Below are 18,465 nucleotides of genomic sequence, written 5' to 3'. Positions count from 1 at the left end.
CAATCTTGAATCTACCCTATCTGAGGATCCTTTTGCACAATTGAAAGCTTTTCTAGCCGCCCCCCCCCCCTGGCCCCACCGTACCCCCGGAGATCAAGATTTGAACCAAGCACTACGGGAGATTTAATGGTAGTTGTGTATTTATAAATATAAGCGTGTGTTAAAAGGATATCAATCGACAAACATGCGCTCATGGTAGAACAGACAAAAAAAATTTTTCTTCTTGCGTTTGCATTCTTTGTTGTTAACGGTAGACTTCTAACCCCAGGTAACTTTTTGGATACTAGCATGCAAACTGCTAGATGATATCATTTGTCCATGTATATTTATCTTCAATCCAATCGAATTATTAATTCAATGGGTCCAGAACAAAGCTGGCAAGTTTTCAGCATTTCAGACGCATAATTTTGAGCCCCTTGTGTACACATGTATGTACATTTTTTTACGCCAAATGTCAATGAGAGAAGAGACCTTACTGAAAGGCTAATAAAAAATATATATGAAAAATTATTGAATTATCATCTTAGCAAAAAAGCATTATAATATTGAAATCTGACTGAGACGGTTTGTTGAATTTTGAAGTTAAGGCAGCACAGCGAATATGTATAAAATTGATATGAATCTCCAAAGAAGACATTTTTTGGCCAAGAAATTGCTTAAATAAAAACTATACGATGGGAAAGGGTCAAAAGCTTCAGTAAATCAGGGTTTATTTGCCGATTTTTTTAAAACTAGAATTAAGACAAAAGGACTAAATATCACGTATTTTTTTTACAACATAAACTGATTTTAACAGTTCTAAGATGTGTACAGAATGAATGAAAATGAAGTTTCACAGCAAGTTGACTTGGGAAGAAATAGCTCGATTTAAAAAAAATCAAGAATAGAAAGTATATGTAACTGTTGCCATTTTGAAATAAAAAGAAAATATGAAAAATGAAGAATAACTACACTCATGTGCCAATTGAAATTCTTTTCAATTCAATTTTTTTCTTTTCACTATTGAAAACCAACATTTTTCAAAGAGCAGTTAAAAAGAAACCCCTTGGCCGTATTGAAAAAACCTGGATTGCAATTTCTGTATAGCTTTTTTTGCACCATTATTTAAATATTTCCAAACCTTCTGGTTCCGAGTTTTAATATTAATATAACAAGTAAGATTCGGTTTCGGCTTGCATTGCAAAGAATATATATAGTTGAGCTCTTAAAAAATATCGTGTTGTTTTTGAAATATCAAACTTTACAAATGAGTTGTCAAAAACTATTTCAATGTGTGTCAACAAGTGCAAATTGAATCGACTGTAATCAATATAACGTTAAACTTTTTCAAAATATGACAAAAAATAACATCAGAAAAGCTTTTAAAAACTAGTCTTGTCTGCAATGAAATATAGAGGGAAAAAACAAGAAATTGATAATTTTGCACATTAGTTTATGTACAGCTATACAGTGTGGTGCAATATATTTTCGTAAAGTGGATTGGCGGTGTCCAAATGTAAAAAGGGTTAATCCTTATATAGCTTGTAAATACATTGTACAAGTCACTGTATGTATCTTAGTTTGCATTTATTTAAAAAAAAGTATACACTGCATACTTATATTTTTTTCTGAAAAATTAATATTCTATGTTTTAATTATAAATCGAAACCGAAACATTTAGACGTAAAGGACGAAAAACTATGGGGGCAGATTCACTGGAAACCCTTGATAAGCTGAAAGATCTACTTTCGTTTTAAACCAAACCGATTATGGCAAACGAGGACGAGTGGAAAAATTCTATTCGCAGGAACTATTCCTACTTCAAAAACAACATCGCAGACCCTCTTGATGTTGCGGAATATCTGTTCGGAGAAACCAACCCTCTGATCATAACCGACAATCAAAAGGACCAGATAAAGGTAGGATAGACCCTCCTATATCACGGAAATTCCCCCCAAAATCAGCATCAGAACGGTTACTATATGACTATGATATGTGCAAATACTGAATTTGACATTCATCTAATATACAATGTGGAATTTTTTTTTAGCTCACCGGGGCCTTAGGCTCCCGTGAGCAATGTACGTAAATAATTTTGTAAACATTTGTAAACTAGGAATAGCTGAATAATTATACGTAACGTATGAAACCCATAGGCAGAGAACACCACGTCCAAGAAAGTAGGAAAGATGTTGGATATACTGATGAAACGAGGCCCTAGGGTGCCCAAGTGTTTGTTTGATGCCTTCATGGAGACACACAATGAAGAGTGTGCCAAGAAGTTGGCTCCTTATCTGCTAGCCCAAGAAAAGCATGCTCTGAAGAGGGAGCCATCAGGTAATTAGGCAAACATTTCTCAGAATCTCTTTCTCACTTGATATTTATATCACAAATCGAAACCCATTTTAAAAAAACACATTTAGTCAAAATCAAAATTCTAATCTTAAGCATATTTTTCTCTCTAAATAGTTTGAATTTTGCAGCTTGAGTCATGTATCTTTGAAAAATTATTTTAAATAATATGTGCATGTTTTTCTATTACATCAGACTTCTAACGGTCAGAGTTGTCAAATGACTGTATTAACAAAATCACCTCTCTTGTACAGAGTGGCCTCCCCTTCACGAGGAACATTTCGACATGATGAAAGAACCTGTGACCTATCTAAGGCCTAATGACCCCTGCTGCTTTCTCCAGTATAACAACACAGATGAGGTATTTTTCCTAGATTTTTTTTCCATCTTAGATGAAATTGTAACAGTTATACATGTACTAGATTATATATACTGGGCTACATGATCTTATTTGCATGTTAATATTACTATTGTATATTCATTACATGTAAATATTGTAATTGTACCATCACATAACAGAATCATAATCCCCAACAGGTGACAGCTGATTGTGTCAGATATATATTTAATAGAGAAACATATTTCCTTTCCTGGGGTTTGAACCTGGGTCCTCTTGCATGCAATCCGACTCTCTACCAATCAAGCAAAAGTTAACCCACTTACCAGAGCTATTAGAAATGCCATTATAGCATTGAATCATGATTTTTTGAAGTATACAGTCTCATAACTGCAGCGGTGTGTGCATACAAATTGAGTAATGCGCGTTAGCGCGTTATGAAAATTTGTATGCATACATTGCTGCAGTTATGAGACTGTATACTTCAAAAAATCATGTTTTAATGCTTATATTTACACTATTTTAACTTCATGCCTTGTCTGCAAATGTGATTTATACCTTAAAATTCCTATCTTATCCTAAGGGTAAGTTCATATTAATGGAAGAGCCACGGTAACAGCTGCAAGCGTGAACTTTGATTTTCACTTGTGACGTTGCAGTTAACAGCGTTCTACGTTTGTGACGTCATAATAAAACTCGTCACTTTAACCTTTGAGTACCCTGTGTGCATTACAGTGTCATAACTGTCGTAGTTTTCAACACACTTTACAAGCAAAAAATATGTGAAATGTAAATATATAGCAAACATTTCCACATTTCATAAAATATGAAATCTACTTGCTCTGATGACTCTACCAAAGTATCAACAAAATCATTTTTATATACCGGTACACTATATTTTACACAGTAAACTTTCTGCAATGTAAATTTAGATAAGGTAGTAGGTTTTCAATTTTAAACACCCTTAATACTACAAATTTAGATTTTTTTATATGTAAGGTATACAGTATGCGACGAGAATGTCGAGGATTGGTTTACCTCATCAACAACGAACAATTTCACACCCTTTCTCAGAGAGATGGAACAAAGTTTGATAGAGACAATCTAAAGAAGTTATTCACTGACCTTCACTTTGAAGTTATTGTAGAAAATAATTTAACAGCTGAGGTAGGTCATTTTATCATTACAGGTAGTTTCTTCTGAACTGAGAAGATGAATTGAATAAGACCTGTATTTTTTATTTTATTTTTTGATTTTAGTACAGTATTTGCAGGAGAATAACTTGCATTTCAATAAGGATTTTTAAAAATGAGTTATTCCCCTTTTATAAATATAAAAAATGAAGCATTTAACCTGATGCACCACAACATTAAAGACAAATATGCTCTTACTCCAAAGGCAAATCCTCAAATCCCTGATCCTTGAAAACAGGTTTATTTCATTGTTACTCAATTGTTCCACTTTCTACATTATTCTGATAATCTACAGATAATGAACTGAATGTTCCTTTTACTGTCCTGCATAAAACTGATAGTCTGACTAGTGTATATTTTCCAGGAGATAAGGAAGACCACTGAATCTATCAGCAAGTGTGACAAGATGAAGGACAGTGACTGTTTCATTTTTATCATTTTAACTCATGGTGATGAAAAAGGAGTGTGTGGAATTGATGGAATTTCTGTTCCTGTAACAACACTCACCGAGATGTTTGAGCCAAACAACTGTCCGGAAATGAATGAAAAACCCAAAATTTTCCTTATCCAGGCCTGTCGTGGTGGTTAGTATGATTAAAAAATTCTAAAGAAATAAAGTCTCTGCTTGACATAACTTTAACCAAATTGATAAAATAATTCATATCATAAAGTTGCTTTCAGCAGAGTAGAACTGGTCCTGCCATCACCAACTTTCCTCAAGTCCGAGAACTGACCTCATATTCATTAGTTTTTATTCAAAGTATTTGAGTTATTAATCTTGTTGAGTAGTTTAAAATATTTTAATGATGGTGGGGCCTGTTTTAAGTGTAGGTGTATTCTAGATTGTATTCAGCAAAGCTTTGAACACGTTAATTACCTATGCTTATTGCCATGTGCAGACAAGAGAGAAATGGTTTGTTCATCGGGAGGTCCCGGCGAGAACAAATCACAAGGTGATGGAGGTGGTGATCGTGTGGATGGAATGAATGCTCCGGACATAAATGTTGAACGGGAGCCCAATATATACGCCACACAAACTGTCCATTCCAAATCCGACATCCTTGTGGCTTACTCCACTCCGGAAGGTAGGCTGTGCGTCATTTTTGTTTTTGCTTTGTTACTGCAGTCTATGCTTGACTTTGAAGATCAAGCCTACTCATTACTTTGACTTATCATGACATGGTCAATCATTTTGATGGAGACGAAATGCCAAAGTCAACCAATACATGACTGAATCGAGAAAAGAATAAAAATGTAAACTCAGTAAAACACGCTTATAACTAAACACCAGGGACGGACAATTTTGCTTCGATTTAAGCGTAATTCGTTATATCCTTCAAGTTTACAACACGAAAGAACTCCATGGGGAATGAAAATCACTTTGCTGTAAGGGTCAATTCATTATAAGTGTGTTCGCTATAACCGTGGTTTACTGTAAATGTTTTGTTTTTCATCATGTTTTGGCAATATTATTTTGAATTCCTGGTCTGATATTTTGGCTATTACAGTATTAAATAATTTTCTGTACAAGCGAATTATTCTGGAAAGTTATAGATTTTTGCCTATATATATTTACACCACCAGAATCGATCTCCTTTCTAAGTTACATGTATTAATATTCAAAGTAAATAAAAATAATTCCTGGATGAGAACACAAAAAACCCAAATCATGGGAATGTTAAGCTTATTTTCGCTTCCCGATTGATAGGGTTATTCAACCCACATGTTAAGTATCAATCATAAAGAAAATCTTTAGAGGTATTTTTGAACAAATTCTAAAAAAAAATATTTTTGATTTGCCAAACCATTATGACCTATAATTATAGCGATGTCAAAGTTGTAATACAATCATACCCGCTTCAACGTCAGGGGCGAACTTTTATATGAGACGAAATAACGCGATACCCTTTTATACCGTTTGTTTTGTAAACAAATTTTGTACATCATTGAAATATGGCATAATTGCACAATAATGACAAAACTACTGCAATGACTATTATTATTGACATACTAATCATAACCATCGTTTTAAAGCATACACAAAGCTTGATAAAAAAAATCAGACCAAGCAGTTTTAAACAAATACATTGTAAGATCAATTGTCTTATGGTAGAACTGAAATGTATGTGGAATCAGCATAATGTCCTGCTTTTTGCAGGTTCACTGTCGTGGAGGAAAACGGATGCTGGATCCTGGTTTATGCAGGCCATTGTGTGGATTTTTAAATTTGAATCGCATGTTAAGGATCTTGTTGAAATGCTTGGAAAGGTAAGACTTGTCAATGAGCCATAAATTAAATCTAAATCAAATAGAATAATTTGATGTAGTTGTGATTATTTCAGTTTTGTTTCTCTTGCAGTATACTGTAAATGTTATGTATTATAATTAATGTTTTCATTATTTAGCGAGAGTTTGATTTTTTTTTTACCAATTAATCGTGAATTCCAATCAGCAAATTTCTTAACTTGCCTTATTCATTGGATTTAGTGGGGTGCTTTATTTAGGAGAAGTTGCTTTTTGCCCGAAAGAAAACGTTTACAGTAATGGCTGAATTGAATTCTATACAGCAAAAATATTTTTGTTTTGTCAGGTAAATTATGTTGTAAGTAAAGGGAAGGCGAGAGATGTTGGAAGCCATTTTGTCACCGTCTCTAAGTACGAATCATCTCTCAGGAAAAAACTCTTCTTTTTTCCTGGAATCTACGGAGACAAAAGAGTACACCCAAAGTGTATATAGACACAGAAAACTAAGCTGCATACATTCATCCTTGGAATGTGAAAGAAACTTAATGTCTTACTATTCTCAGGCCTTGGCATTGCTCATGACCCAGATACTTTCACACCTCGCTGAAAAAGCATGCCTTAATCCCTTTGTTGGGGAAATGGGAAATAGACATGTACGTGTATTGGAATAGCACATCTATCTTCATAACCTTATACTTTTTTCAGAGAAATCAGTAGCTATTGGTGATATGTATTGAAATAGATTCGTACCTTCAAATGAATATGCATATACATGTATATGTAAGCCCTCTTTTTTTTTTTACTCAGTTAAACCCAGTCAAAATAATGTTGGAAGTAGCAAGGTGTTCCTAGGATAATTTATGTACAATGAAGTCAAAATTATCTTCTCATTAACCCCTAATTGACTGAAGTATTATAGAAAATCAGTTTCAATGTGGGATGACTCTCATACTTCACTCTGACTTAATATTCTTTTTTGTCATTTTTAACATGAAACTAAGCCATATAGAAGAATATGCTCTACATGTAGATACATCAGGAATAAATGATGTCGTGATTTGTTTCTCTATGTACTGCTGCTGAGGGTACTGTAACAGTTATGCTTTTCCTAACAACCCTATTGTTAGTTGCCTTCGTCCATAGATCTGGAAACGTCCCTCATTATCCAACTCATCTAAATAATTTCCCAATATCTTTACTTCTTTCATTCACTTAATCAACGTCCAGTTGTATTTTCTGACTATTGTAAATCAAATCAAAATAAGATATGATTTATAGTTAAAATTTACAACAACAAAACCTGAGTATTCTTTTTTTTCAGCAGTATTTTTTTTTACTACCATTTTTGATTTTTTTTATTGCACATACATGTAGTTATATTAACTGCGTGTTTGTAGTAATCAATTGTAATGAAATAGAATAAGTTACCTGTGTAAAACACGGTTATGATTGTAACCAATATCATATAATGATTTGTTTGTTACTGCTCATCTGAAGTATATGTGACTGAAAGTTTTAAGTTACAGTGAATTTTTGTGCCGTTTGAATTGTTTTAAATCGTGTTTACATGAATGAATAAAGGAAGCATTAATAAAAAGACTGTATTTTTTTCTTCAAAATAGTGCAAAAGTTCAATGATTTGTTCTATCAAAATCATGTTAAAATTTTTAAGTCCGTTCGTATATAAATAGCAGAGTACTGGCCGCTCCTGTCCCAGACACCAGGTCACGTGGGTATTTGTCCCTCAAGTAGTTGGCTGCCGCTATTTTATGAGATTCGTCATATGGCGCGATTCCGGCATAACAGAATGCTTTCCAACCCTTAAAATAAAGATATCAGATGATTATCACGACATGATTCTGTTATATAAACACGTACAACGTAGATCTTATAAAATATTCCTCTCATCTTTGGCAGTCTGAAATTAGCTTGATTAATGAGCTTTTGTCAGTCTGATATTACACATTATATCAATCTGATGTAATTATGGTATTCTACAAAATCAGGCCGCCTCAGGTAAATACAAAAAATACAACGGACATTAAACTCTGATACTTTTTCATCCAGACCTCTACTTGGAAATATGGATAAGTTAATAGAGTGTGAACTTACAGTAACTAAGTCACGTAGGTCGCTAGGATTGGCGAGGCTGTAGTCAGTCGCGTGTGACGGATTAATCGCCCAATCACATGACTGCAGGATATGTTTGGCCCAGTCCTGCAAGGTAGGTAATCTCAATAATGACGCAAGGAATGTTTCGTGACATTTCATCATTTAATTAACTTGTATAGATGGACGAACTGGCATAAAATCTTTTACACATTATATAGTGGGCAGTTGAACACAATCCTTTTAGATGGACGAACTTGCATTAAATATTTTACACTTTATAAAGTGGGCAGTTGAAAACATTACTGTACCTTATCCATCCAGTACCTAGAGACGGCGGTAATAGGGATAATTTGGATGCCGACTAGACACCCGTGCCTCATCGGGAACACGTTGGGGTCACAACCCCAGTCCAAGGTGTACACATAGAAACTGTCCTCGGCTATCTGTCCCACCGCCCCAAACTTCTGCAGAATTGGCGGGAACTGGTTAAAGTTGTGGTCACGCACGTGGTAGTATTCTCTCACGGAGGCGATCTCCAGAGCCAGCATCACCTGGCCCGTTCCTCGTAAAATGGGATCGTTCAGCGCGTCTCCCAGGGCAGCCAGACCATGGTAACAGTTTAACGACTAAAAGGGATTGCAAAATCATAAAACGACCTATAGTGAACCATTTTTATGAACCAGACATTTTTTCAAAAATACACAAGTTGAAAAGAAAGCCAAATGATGGTTGAACGCAAATTTACACCTCAGATGATGACTCCTCCTGCCTCTCCCCCGGAACAACCCCCGAGGCCCAGGATATACCCATGTAGATGTCCTTGTGACGAACCACGGGGAAGAACTTGTCCTTATAGCTAGGGTTCCCGACGTCTCGTGCCAGGGCGTATATTCTCTGCCGATGTTCTAACCATCAATACAAAAAGGAATTACTAAAGCTGTATTTATCTAGTCTCCAGATAAAAAATGCAACAGTGAATCATATCAATTCATGTTTTTCTACTCATTAAAAAATAAAACAATGCAAAATAAAATTATTAAGTAGTCTTCATTTAGTCATTAAAAGGACCAGATTGTTTTCACTTAGACAATAGAAATTCAATAAAAATGGATTCAAGAGAATACTGATCATCAGAGAAATATTACAAAAGGAAATTGTATTGTCATAAAACGTACAATAAAAATGAACTTACTAGTAATAAAATTAAATGTGTTCATCTAATCATCAGAAAAGCATTGCAAAACGGAATCAGATCGAATTATAATACATACGCTGAGCCCATGCCGTGTCGTGCCTCACGTAGTAAGCCAAGGCGTACAGGAAGTAGCCGAGATGGAAATGGTGGTCGTTGTAAAAGGGGAACCCAAAATCTGTGTAGAAGTGGGCCTCCCCGTCCTCCCCCCTCAGGAAGAGCCCGCCCCACACCGTGTCGTAGTGGAACCTGTTCCTCTCCGGAAGTGTGTCTAAAAAAACCATGGAGAAGTAAATTTTGCAATATTGTAGTCTCTAAATGGTACCAGAAACCAGAAGCAAGGATGTTTTCAGATAGGACGAGCAATCGAAGTCATTGAAAAGACGTAAAGACGGTATACAACAAAAAACGTACACAGCTAATTGTGCCACATACGTTTCACATATGTTTGAACTTAACACATGTGCAACATACGTTAAACATACGTATCACACATGTTTAACGTATGTGAAACTTATGTGGCACATTTTTCAGTGTAAAAGGAAGAAAACAAAACAATTATATTTTAAAAAAATGATTTTTCGGGATAACATTTGAAAGAAGAAATTGCCTTGAGTGTAAGAAAATTTTACCATCAATTCGCAGCCATTTTTCTAAACAATGTCGGATTTTCCCGTCAAGAGCCTGGTAATGAGAGGTTCTAAACGCTCGAGATATACTGGCCAATCTAGCGTGCATTCCTATGCCTTTACCTACACCATAACTGTCTGAGAAGGAACAGTAAGCCTCTAGGTTGGCCTGTGAAGCGTCCCTCTCAATCGCTTGCAAAATGTCCTGTTGGAGACAAGTGGATAAAACTGAGCAGATCTATTGATAGTTAAAGAAAACTTATAAATGAAGCTGAACATGTTTTCAGATATTAACAATGAACATATCTGAACTGCTCTTAAACTTGTAGAAGAGTGTACTTTAGCCTATGGTTCACGTTGAACAGTGACAAGCAAAAAGACGTTCAATACATGCAATTTTAAAATTCCATACAAATATCAATTGTGGTTATGAATGAAACGTATAAACAAATCAATCAATGTATAGCCATATGTAAAGTTTACCATGTGCTTTGATATACTGGTTGTCATTAAAACTGCAGCCATACCTGGAGATGCTGGGAGTTAGCTTTTATGGCTTGGACTCCAACAGGATCTGGTTCCATGGCGGCCCGGGGAGCCTCCATATCCAACAACCAGCTAGGACCTTCATAGCCTTTAAACGTGTACACTGTCGATTTTAGGTTAGCTGCAAACTGATCCTTCAATATGTAGGCCTGTAATGGGATGGCATTTCCTCAAATACTCATTTACGATATGCCCAACATTTGTCTTCAGTGCATAAGTATCATAAATGTTGTCGCAAACAATTTTTTTTAGAAAGAAGTGTGGACTTTAGATCGTTGACAGGAACTTAACAAAAACAAACGAACAAAAATATCTAAATATCTTTTATATTCTAATAATGAAAATGAGTTTATAATAAGACTAACATGATGAGGCATGGTTATCATAAGGAGTGATCCTGACGATTGGTACGGGTACTGGTTGTTTGGATTCCAGTCAAAACTGGCGTAGGCTCGATTGTTCTGCACACAGTAGGACGCCTTGGGTTTATAAGAATACACGCCCAAGTGCTTGTCTAGAACAGTATCATTGGAATGATCTCCCCTCAATCCAGCACCAAGGTATGCCAGCTGCATGAATCCTGAGTAGGTGCCACCATTTTGAGGTGTAAAGGTTATAGTGTTGTCAGCGTCGTTAATGTGAGGAACCACTATGCTTTGGAAGTACAGCAGGAACTTTCTTGTCTGATTTGGCAACTCATCGCCGGGTTCATTTAGTTCCAGGATGAACTTCGAACCTTGAGTGATAGGTCGAGATGAAGCAGTTGTTCGAATTGATGGTGGTGGCTGTGTTTGTGGTGGCTGAGTCTGCGTTGGCTGAGTTTGGGATGTGGGAAAAGTGTGGATTGTTGGTGCCGGGGTCACTGGATGTCCACCTTAGTATTAAATTTGTTGCTACAAACTCAGTCATTTAAACGTATGAAGGCGGTATGATTTCATCTTTTGTACCTTTGGCACGTGAATTTACCTGACACTGATGACCCAATATCTGGCCCCCGCAGACCATTTTGTATGGATGAGTTATCCAGAAAGCCGGAAGCGTTACATAACCGATCACATTTACTGCAAGCCTGTAAAAAGACTCAAAATCATAAACAATTACATTATTCTCTCAATATTACAAAAATAGAAATAAAAACTATAATTAGCAATTCATGTAAAGTGTTAATATCAAGAAACGGCATTCTTTCCCACTTCATATGAATGATTTACTTAAGATGTTGAGCAGGTGCGTGTATTCTGACGTAGATGGTGTTCCCAACACGAGTGCAGACGGTGGGGTTACAGGTGTGCATGGGTGGGGGATTACCCCATGTGTTCTCTGGCTCCACTGCGTACTGGATCTTTTACGATTAGAGAATTTCATGTATATTACATGGAAAACGCATCAATAAGGAAATTCTAAATAATTAAACGGAACGTAATGAAATGTATCACCTTATCCACGCCATAGATGTGATGGTGACCGACATAGACTCCAATCTCCAAGTTCAGGTTCGAGTCACAGGAAGCATGTAACGTTATATCGTTAGGGGCACGCTTCTCGCTGCGCCGTCCGTGACACGTGACCTCCTCTGGATGATTTATCCAATCCCAAGGCGTGACGTAGTGACCAATGTAGTTAAATGCGAACGCCATAGCTCCTTTAAAAGAATGTTCACTAACACTTCATCATTTATGTTGAAGCAAACCAATTGAATTTTTTGGATATGAAGTAGAGTACACTCGGATAATATGATTAGCAGAAAATGTCTGCGCGTAGAATACTAGTAACTACCATGCAGGCTCAGGTTGATTTATGTGTCTGAAGAACTAGGGCACAATATAGTTCTTACCATGAGCGTTAGGAACGTCCACCTCCAGAGTTTTCCCGCCATCAGTGAGTCGACATTTGTTGACGTCACAGCTAGACATTGGATGATCTCCTGCAGCCCATCGCGTCTTTGGACGAGCAGCATACTGGATCTTTGTGACATCCCTGATTCGTTTGGTATTCTGTAGTCTAAGATGCAAAACTCCTCCAGAACAAGTGGCGCTCGCGTGTCCACTTCCAGCATCCAATACTAAAAAAACAACCTTATCACTGAGATTGAAATTTACAACATCAGAAAATATATCTTTTGCTTGACAGACGTTGGCATACTTGTTCTTTCCAATGGACAGTTGAAATTGACGTGGTGACCAGATATGTCAGCCAGACAGAATGGTTTGATGACGGGATTGGCATTCGTGAAGAGATGAGTTAACAATGCAGATCCACGTACCAAGGGCACCTACAGGATACACTATCAATCATTAAGTAAATCTGCTGATTCTTTATTTGTAAACGACTGAAAATTTCAATTTAACCCGATTGATACCTCCATTTTCCCTCCATTACCATGGTACTCAAAATTAGCATACAAATCTCCAAAGTCTGTCATGACAGGATCAGAACTTCCAGAAATTCCAACTTGTACACCAGACTTTCCTGTATAAAAAAAGATTGTTACAAAATTGTTTTTCACACAGTCTAAAAGGTACAACAATATATACCATGGCTGCGAACATTCATAGATACAAATCATCGACATATATTTACTAACTCTTTACGTTATAATAACTTACCAGAAAACACCCCTCCGGGATTCCCATCAGGTCCACTGACCACTTGTCGCATGTTTGTTCCCATGTCTGTCAGTTTGTTCCAAGGTTCGCCGGATTTCCAGGCGGACTGCTGCATCATCAAATCCGTTCTCTCTGGATCCGTCCATCTGTCCATTGTGTAGGCGTCATACACGATGCCTGATGACGTCATGATTGCTAGAAGAAGTTTGACAACCTTGCTAGATGCCGATTTAATTGCAACTTTATTTTTCACTTTTTCACGAAACTGACCCTCTTATTGAGGGTAAGACATCATTTTATACCAATTCTCAATTTGATGAATTTTATAGATGAACGATTTCCGAAATGGTGAGAAAAATTAAATCGACATTTTGGCAACTGAACCTTCTACCTTCGACATATCTAACAGTCTTTTGTTGTTTAATAAAACGTACCTTCATACGGAAACAACCTCATGGGAACGGGTTCAGCACTTTTAATTTCATTGGCAGCAAAGTGGTGGGTCGGAATGGCTCCACGTTGGCGGAGGTTTCCAGTCCTGTGGGGAGAGGCCTTGCTGCCGACCTCACTGGTCTCCCCAAAGATAGAACCCGGATCAGCTGTGTCGAGAGGGTGTTCCTCAAGTGGAACACAGTCAGGGGGTAGAGCAGCATGGATTAGAGAGCAGTGTAACCCAATTAGATACCACAGGACTGATGTATGGAAGACACGCAACATTTTGTTAACATTGAAAACAGTTAAATTCAATAAAACATTTAAAAATACTTAAAAAAAACAAGTTGTTGACCCTAGTGAAGTAGTTTTAATCAAATAGCATTTATTTAAATAACAAAATGAAAGCAGGAAAAACGAACATCGTTAATGAGGGATTACTGTTATGAAACGAGCATCACAACACGCAATGAACCATAGACGACGAAGAGAACATCAAAAGGTTAAACATCACTTTAGTTTTATGTTTTTAGATTTCGTTTATATTGCGAAAATATAAAGTAGGCAAAAAAGGAATACGAAATAGCATACATATGTAGAATTGAAAATACTTTTGTTTGGTTAATGGCAAAAGTTTATAATTATCCTACACTTTCTTAAATATTGTATTTTTAGCGAAACTTATAATATTGTGAAATATTGGTATGAAAATAAATATTTATACTACATGTACTATAATTTCTCACCTTGCCATTTTACCATTGTCAAATTTCTACGGTTATCGGTCGGCCTAGTTTTGAAACATTTCTTTCTTATCAGCCGTATGCTAAACAATGCCAACATGAAACCATAAAAGGTTAATAATCTTAACTGTAGAGTTAAAAACCAAAATATTATATACATTATCAAACTTAACAAACTCATTCTTCAACATATTTCATTAATATGCCACAGTCGTATTCGTTAAGATGCAGTCTTTTTGTATTTTAAAGAACCATAAGATGTTTATAAATCTTAATTTATTAAAAAATGTAGATGCAACCAATTAAGTGCATCTTGCAAACGTTTCCTGAAATCGCCTCATTTACTTGACAATTTTGAAAAATGGAGTATTAAAACACTTAAATCCTTCTAAGGAGCATACATGCCTGAAAAAGTAAACCCAGACCGCCCTTCTTTATGTTTCCTCACTCAGGAACGTGTTATGAAACCCTACTAGAATATGACAATAATAACAAAACATATACATGTACAATGTAGGTTCACGTGTAAAGTGTCCTTGAGATGTTTTTTTTCTGTTCATAAGTTTTTGTAATCCTGCATATAAAACGTATGTGGAGATTTTCTATGTGAAATAAAACGATTAGGTTGGAAGAATTTACCAATTAAAGTTTATTCGTAATCAATAATCTATTATACATCTCAAAAGTTAAATTTCGTTAAATTTGAATGTAACAAATATAAGCAAACTTAACACTTCTTTATTTATAGTAACTTAATTGAAACGCCTCACTTAATTAACATGCGTTTCCTGGCTTATTTTGTATCCCTGTACTTATTGTATATAATAGTTCATCATCAAATACCAACAATATTTTTCGAATGAGAAAATTTCTTGCATTTTGTGTCAATAATTGTTATTTTCACCTTTCTGTCTGATCAATGTATGAAATGTATGAAAGATATAACTTGTTTTTATTCAAAGTGCAATTTCTTGAACTACTATTATACATAACATTATGATACTGCTGCACAGGGGCCAAGCCCGTTTTAACATTAATTTCAATGTAACCATAAATAAAGAAAGGGGTCGAACTCTGACCCAAATAAAAAACTACCAGCTCGCTTCAAAAGCCTAATAAATCAATTAATTTTTAAAACACTCGCAATATGTATGTATTTTTCAGAAAAGTAATGTCTGAGATACACTTATGCCGAATTTCAAGTTGATGGGTCTTAAAATAGCAGAGATATACGTCTTTATTCTCTCGAAGTCGCCAGTTTATTTTTACTCGGGACATTTACCGGTTCAGGGCTCACGATGGGATTTTGCCTCTGACAACAGCAGTATTGCAACAAGTCGAGAAACATTTGCACATTGTACTGCTGTAAAGAAGGAATGCCCCTAGTAAGCAATATTGTTTTAGGTTTTATGATAAGTATAGTAATTGTCTAGTTGGGTGTCTACTGTTTGTTAACTTCTATTCTTAGCAATCTCCTCAACATTTTGAGATGCGCATGCGGAACAAAGCTTTAAAAAATACTGGGTTTGAATGAAGATTCTTCGTTAAAAATTTACACAGAGTTATTCCCACCTGGTGTTATGTCAATTCCATTAGTCACTTTGAATCGTAGTGTTTAAAGCACATTTTATACAATCATTTGTGTGTGTGTGTGTGTGTGGGGGGGGGGGGTGATCTGTTCTCATTAACAAGACCGTTCTGATTATGGCAATATTTATGTCTTGTATTTTCAAGTTGCCAGTAAACCTAATCTCAAGAAGTAAAGTTCAATCTTATAACAATAAGTTAAAAGTCAAAGAGTATCATATGCAGTCTTGTTTTTGTACAGTTAAAATGCAATTAAATATCGGTTGATGTAACTTAAACTATTACTTTATTTTTTATTTATAGGAAATGTCTTACTTAACATATTTCTAAAATAACACTTCTTTTGATAACTATATACAAATAAAAGGAATGTTGAGTTTGTAATTTTTCAAAATTTACGAAGGGGTATTTCCCCCGTATTGGGTAATAACATCCATGCCAAAAATAGCCCCCGAATAATTGTCACTATTGTCAAAAAAAAAATTTCCAATCAAAAGATTATCATATTTATTGATGAGTGTGTATATTTTATCTGCATTATTTATCTATGTGTCTTATACTTATTGTTGTACTATGTTTTATACAGGACCACAATGTAATCTGGTACTTTGTCACTAATTGTGCTATCCTGTCTAAATAAAAAACTTTATTATTATTATAAGAATTCCGAATGAAGCAAAATTCTCATGCTTCAGATATACGATGGTTGTTAGAAAAGTTCGCGAAAAATCATTGTAATCTTGACGTTTTTTCTAAGTATCTTAGACTTCGGCCTAACATATCTGTAGTGCTCATCGAAAATGAAATACTGTACATCACAACCACGCCAAACAAAGACATTCGATATCTGTCCCTAAATATTGTTTATAAACAATGCTGCATATCATAAAGCCCACCTAGGAAGCACCCACCTAGGAACCTGCCCGTACTTTAAAAATTCCTCAGCTAAGCATTCTATTTATAATGCTCAAATTAAATGTCCTACGAAATATTTTTTTTCTTCATTTGACATATCCTAACATTCATAAAAGGAAGAAAAAGTCAACTATAGATTATTATTACGGGCCGCTGGAAGGCGGTCCGTTATTTGATGCACATCTAAATATTGTTACTGCGTTTCTGCGGGATAGTTCTTTTTTTTAATAGAATTAATACTATGCTTATTTTTATGAATTAAAGTTAATTTGCATGTAGAAATATTTTTATGCCTTTTAGAAAATATCACATATTTTTTGTTTTACTCGTAAATGGAAAGTAGGTCATACTTAGTAGATTGTCGTATTTGGCGCGTTTTATCGAGACTATAATCTATTCGGAATATTTCGGAGTTCTTCGTTCATATCAAAACAATGCACCAGGATCGGTATGCGGGACATACTAAAGACCTGAAATACTAAAGACCTGAATGTCATTAAATTATATTTAAATGATATATCTGAATTTCTATCTGCCGTGTCAAAATAAATGACTTTGCGTGTGTATTATTATATTTCCATGTAAAATGTGGTAGAAAATCTGGTGGAAATCTGAATTTCTATCTGCCGTGTCAAATAAAATGACTTTGCATGTGTATTATTATATTTCCATGTAAAATGTGGTAGAAAATATCATGAAATGACATTATATCAATTATTTACGCAAGAATATGACAGAAATGAAAATTTGAATTGACTGGAAAATTTGAACTAATCAATTTTTATTTTATTATGAGGTCCCTTGAAATCATATATTAAACTAATGCATTCAGTTTTCATTCAGTACAATGCAACAACAAAAAAACCAAAATAGTTTGAAGTACATAATCTCCGAATGAAAAATGATTAGTTGAACTTTTATTAGAGTAATGTACAAAGCAATGTGCTCTCCATTACTTCATACTATTGCAATGATCATACAATTTCCGTTAGAAATGCTTACAATAACGAAATCGATTCTGTATGATAATAGTAAAATGTTCAACTTCAAAACAAGTTGCTGAAAGTATATTAAAATTTACCATAAAAATTAGTACAACCAACTCTTATTTTCTTCTTTGTGGTGTGTTTTTATGTAAACAACCAATGATTCATACAACAATTATATTTTTTGCGGCCCATTTGACGCTTGCGTCAATATGATTTCTTGTACATAATTGATTAAGAGGTACTCGCTGATAAAGATATGGAGTCAGTCTAATAATAGGTCGTTTTTTCTTCAATAAGGTTTTATTATATTTATGCATTTCAAGGGAAAGCTTGGGGTTCGAGTTTAATTATAAATCTGCCAGCTCAATTGAGAAAGGAGTTGTTAGGAATACCGACATTCAATCATATATAAAGAAGCATGGTCACAATTTTGGTCAAAAATTATTTTTTGATTTTAATGTTTACAATGCTTCACTAAGACATTTTAAATAAGCTACCAAAATTTGAGTGTCATTCGTTGAGTTATAAGCGAGTTACAGAGCCTACAATACCTTGCTATGTATACAAAACTTTTGTTTTCATTATAAATTTTGAAGTAAAAATTTCAAT

General features: G+C 35.1%; 2 protein-coding genes across 4 annotated transcripts in view; one reads left to right on the top strand and one right to left on the bottom strand.

The window, feature by feature from the left end:
* The window catches only part of LOC136273523 (caspase-3-like), a 33,451-nt gene extending 26,700 nt beyond the window's left edge, over positions 1-6,751 (top strand). The window contains exons 1-8 of one of the 3 annotated variants that reach the window (XM_066078056.1): positions 1,513-1,898; positions 2,136-2,316; positions 2,586-2,692; positions 3,668-3,835; positions 4,226-4,445; positions 4,761-4,946; positions 6,020-6,129; positions 6,452-6,751. In XM_066078056.1, the coding sequence (XP_065934128.1) occupies positions 1,749-1,898; positions 2,136-2,316; positions 2,586-2,692; positions 3,668-3,835; positions 4,226-4,445; positions 4,761-4,946; positions 6,020-6,129; positions 6,452-6,598 (1,269 nt within the window). In that variant the 5' untranslated portion in view covers positions 1,513-1,748 and the 3' untranslated portion in view covers positions 6,599-6,751. Of the gene's footprint in view, positions 1-1,512; positions 1,899-2,095; positions 2,317-2,585; positions 2,693-3,667; positions 3,836-4,225; positions 4,446-4,760; positions 4,947-6,019; positions 6,130-6,451 lie in introns of those variants that run through there. The other 2 variants (XM_066078058.1, XM_066078057.1) reach the window with 2 other exon arrangements.
* A 940-nt stretch (positions 6,752-7,691) lies between these two features.
* LOC105318724 (uncharacterized) lies at positions 7,692-14,993 on the bottom strand. The gene is made up of 17 exons (XM_066077679.1): positions 14,369-14,993; positions 13,625-13,882; positions 13,191-13,385; positions 12,944-13,053; positions 12,727-12,856; positions 12,419-12,646; positions 12,021-12,226; positions 11,798-11,926; positions 11,551-11,653; positions 10,950-11,458; positions 10,566-10,733; positions 10,042-10,243; positions 9,489-9,680; positions 8,965-9,122; positions 8,526-8,843; positions 8,218-8,322; positions 7,692-7,925 (listed from the first exon to the last, which is right to left on the bottom strand). The coding sequence occupies exons 1-17, from the start codon at positions 14,544-14,546 to the stop codon at positions 7,773-7,775; spliced, it is 3,342 nt and encodes a 1,113-aa protein (XP_065933751.1). The 5' UTR covers positions 14,547-14,993; the 3' UTR covers positions 7,692-7,772.
* Positions 14,994-18,465: the final 3,472 nt, after the last annotated feature.

The sequence above is a fragment of the Magallana gigas genome, chromosome 3, assembly GCF_963853765.1.
Source record: "Magallana gigas chromosome 3, xbMagGiga1.1, whole genome shotgun sequence".
NCBI classification, from domain to species: Eukaryota; Metazoa; Mollusca; class Bivalvia; order Ostreida; family Ostreidae; genus Magallana; species Magallana gigas.
The sequence above is the reverse complement of the archived record's forward strand: the minus strand, read 5'-3'. Positions and strand labels throughout refer to the sequence as shown.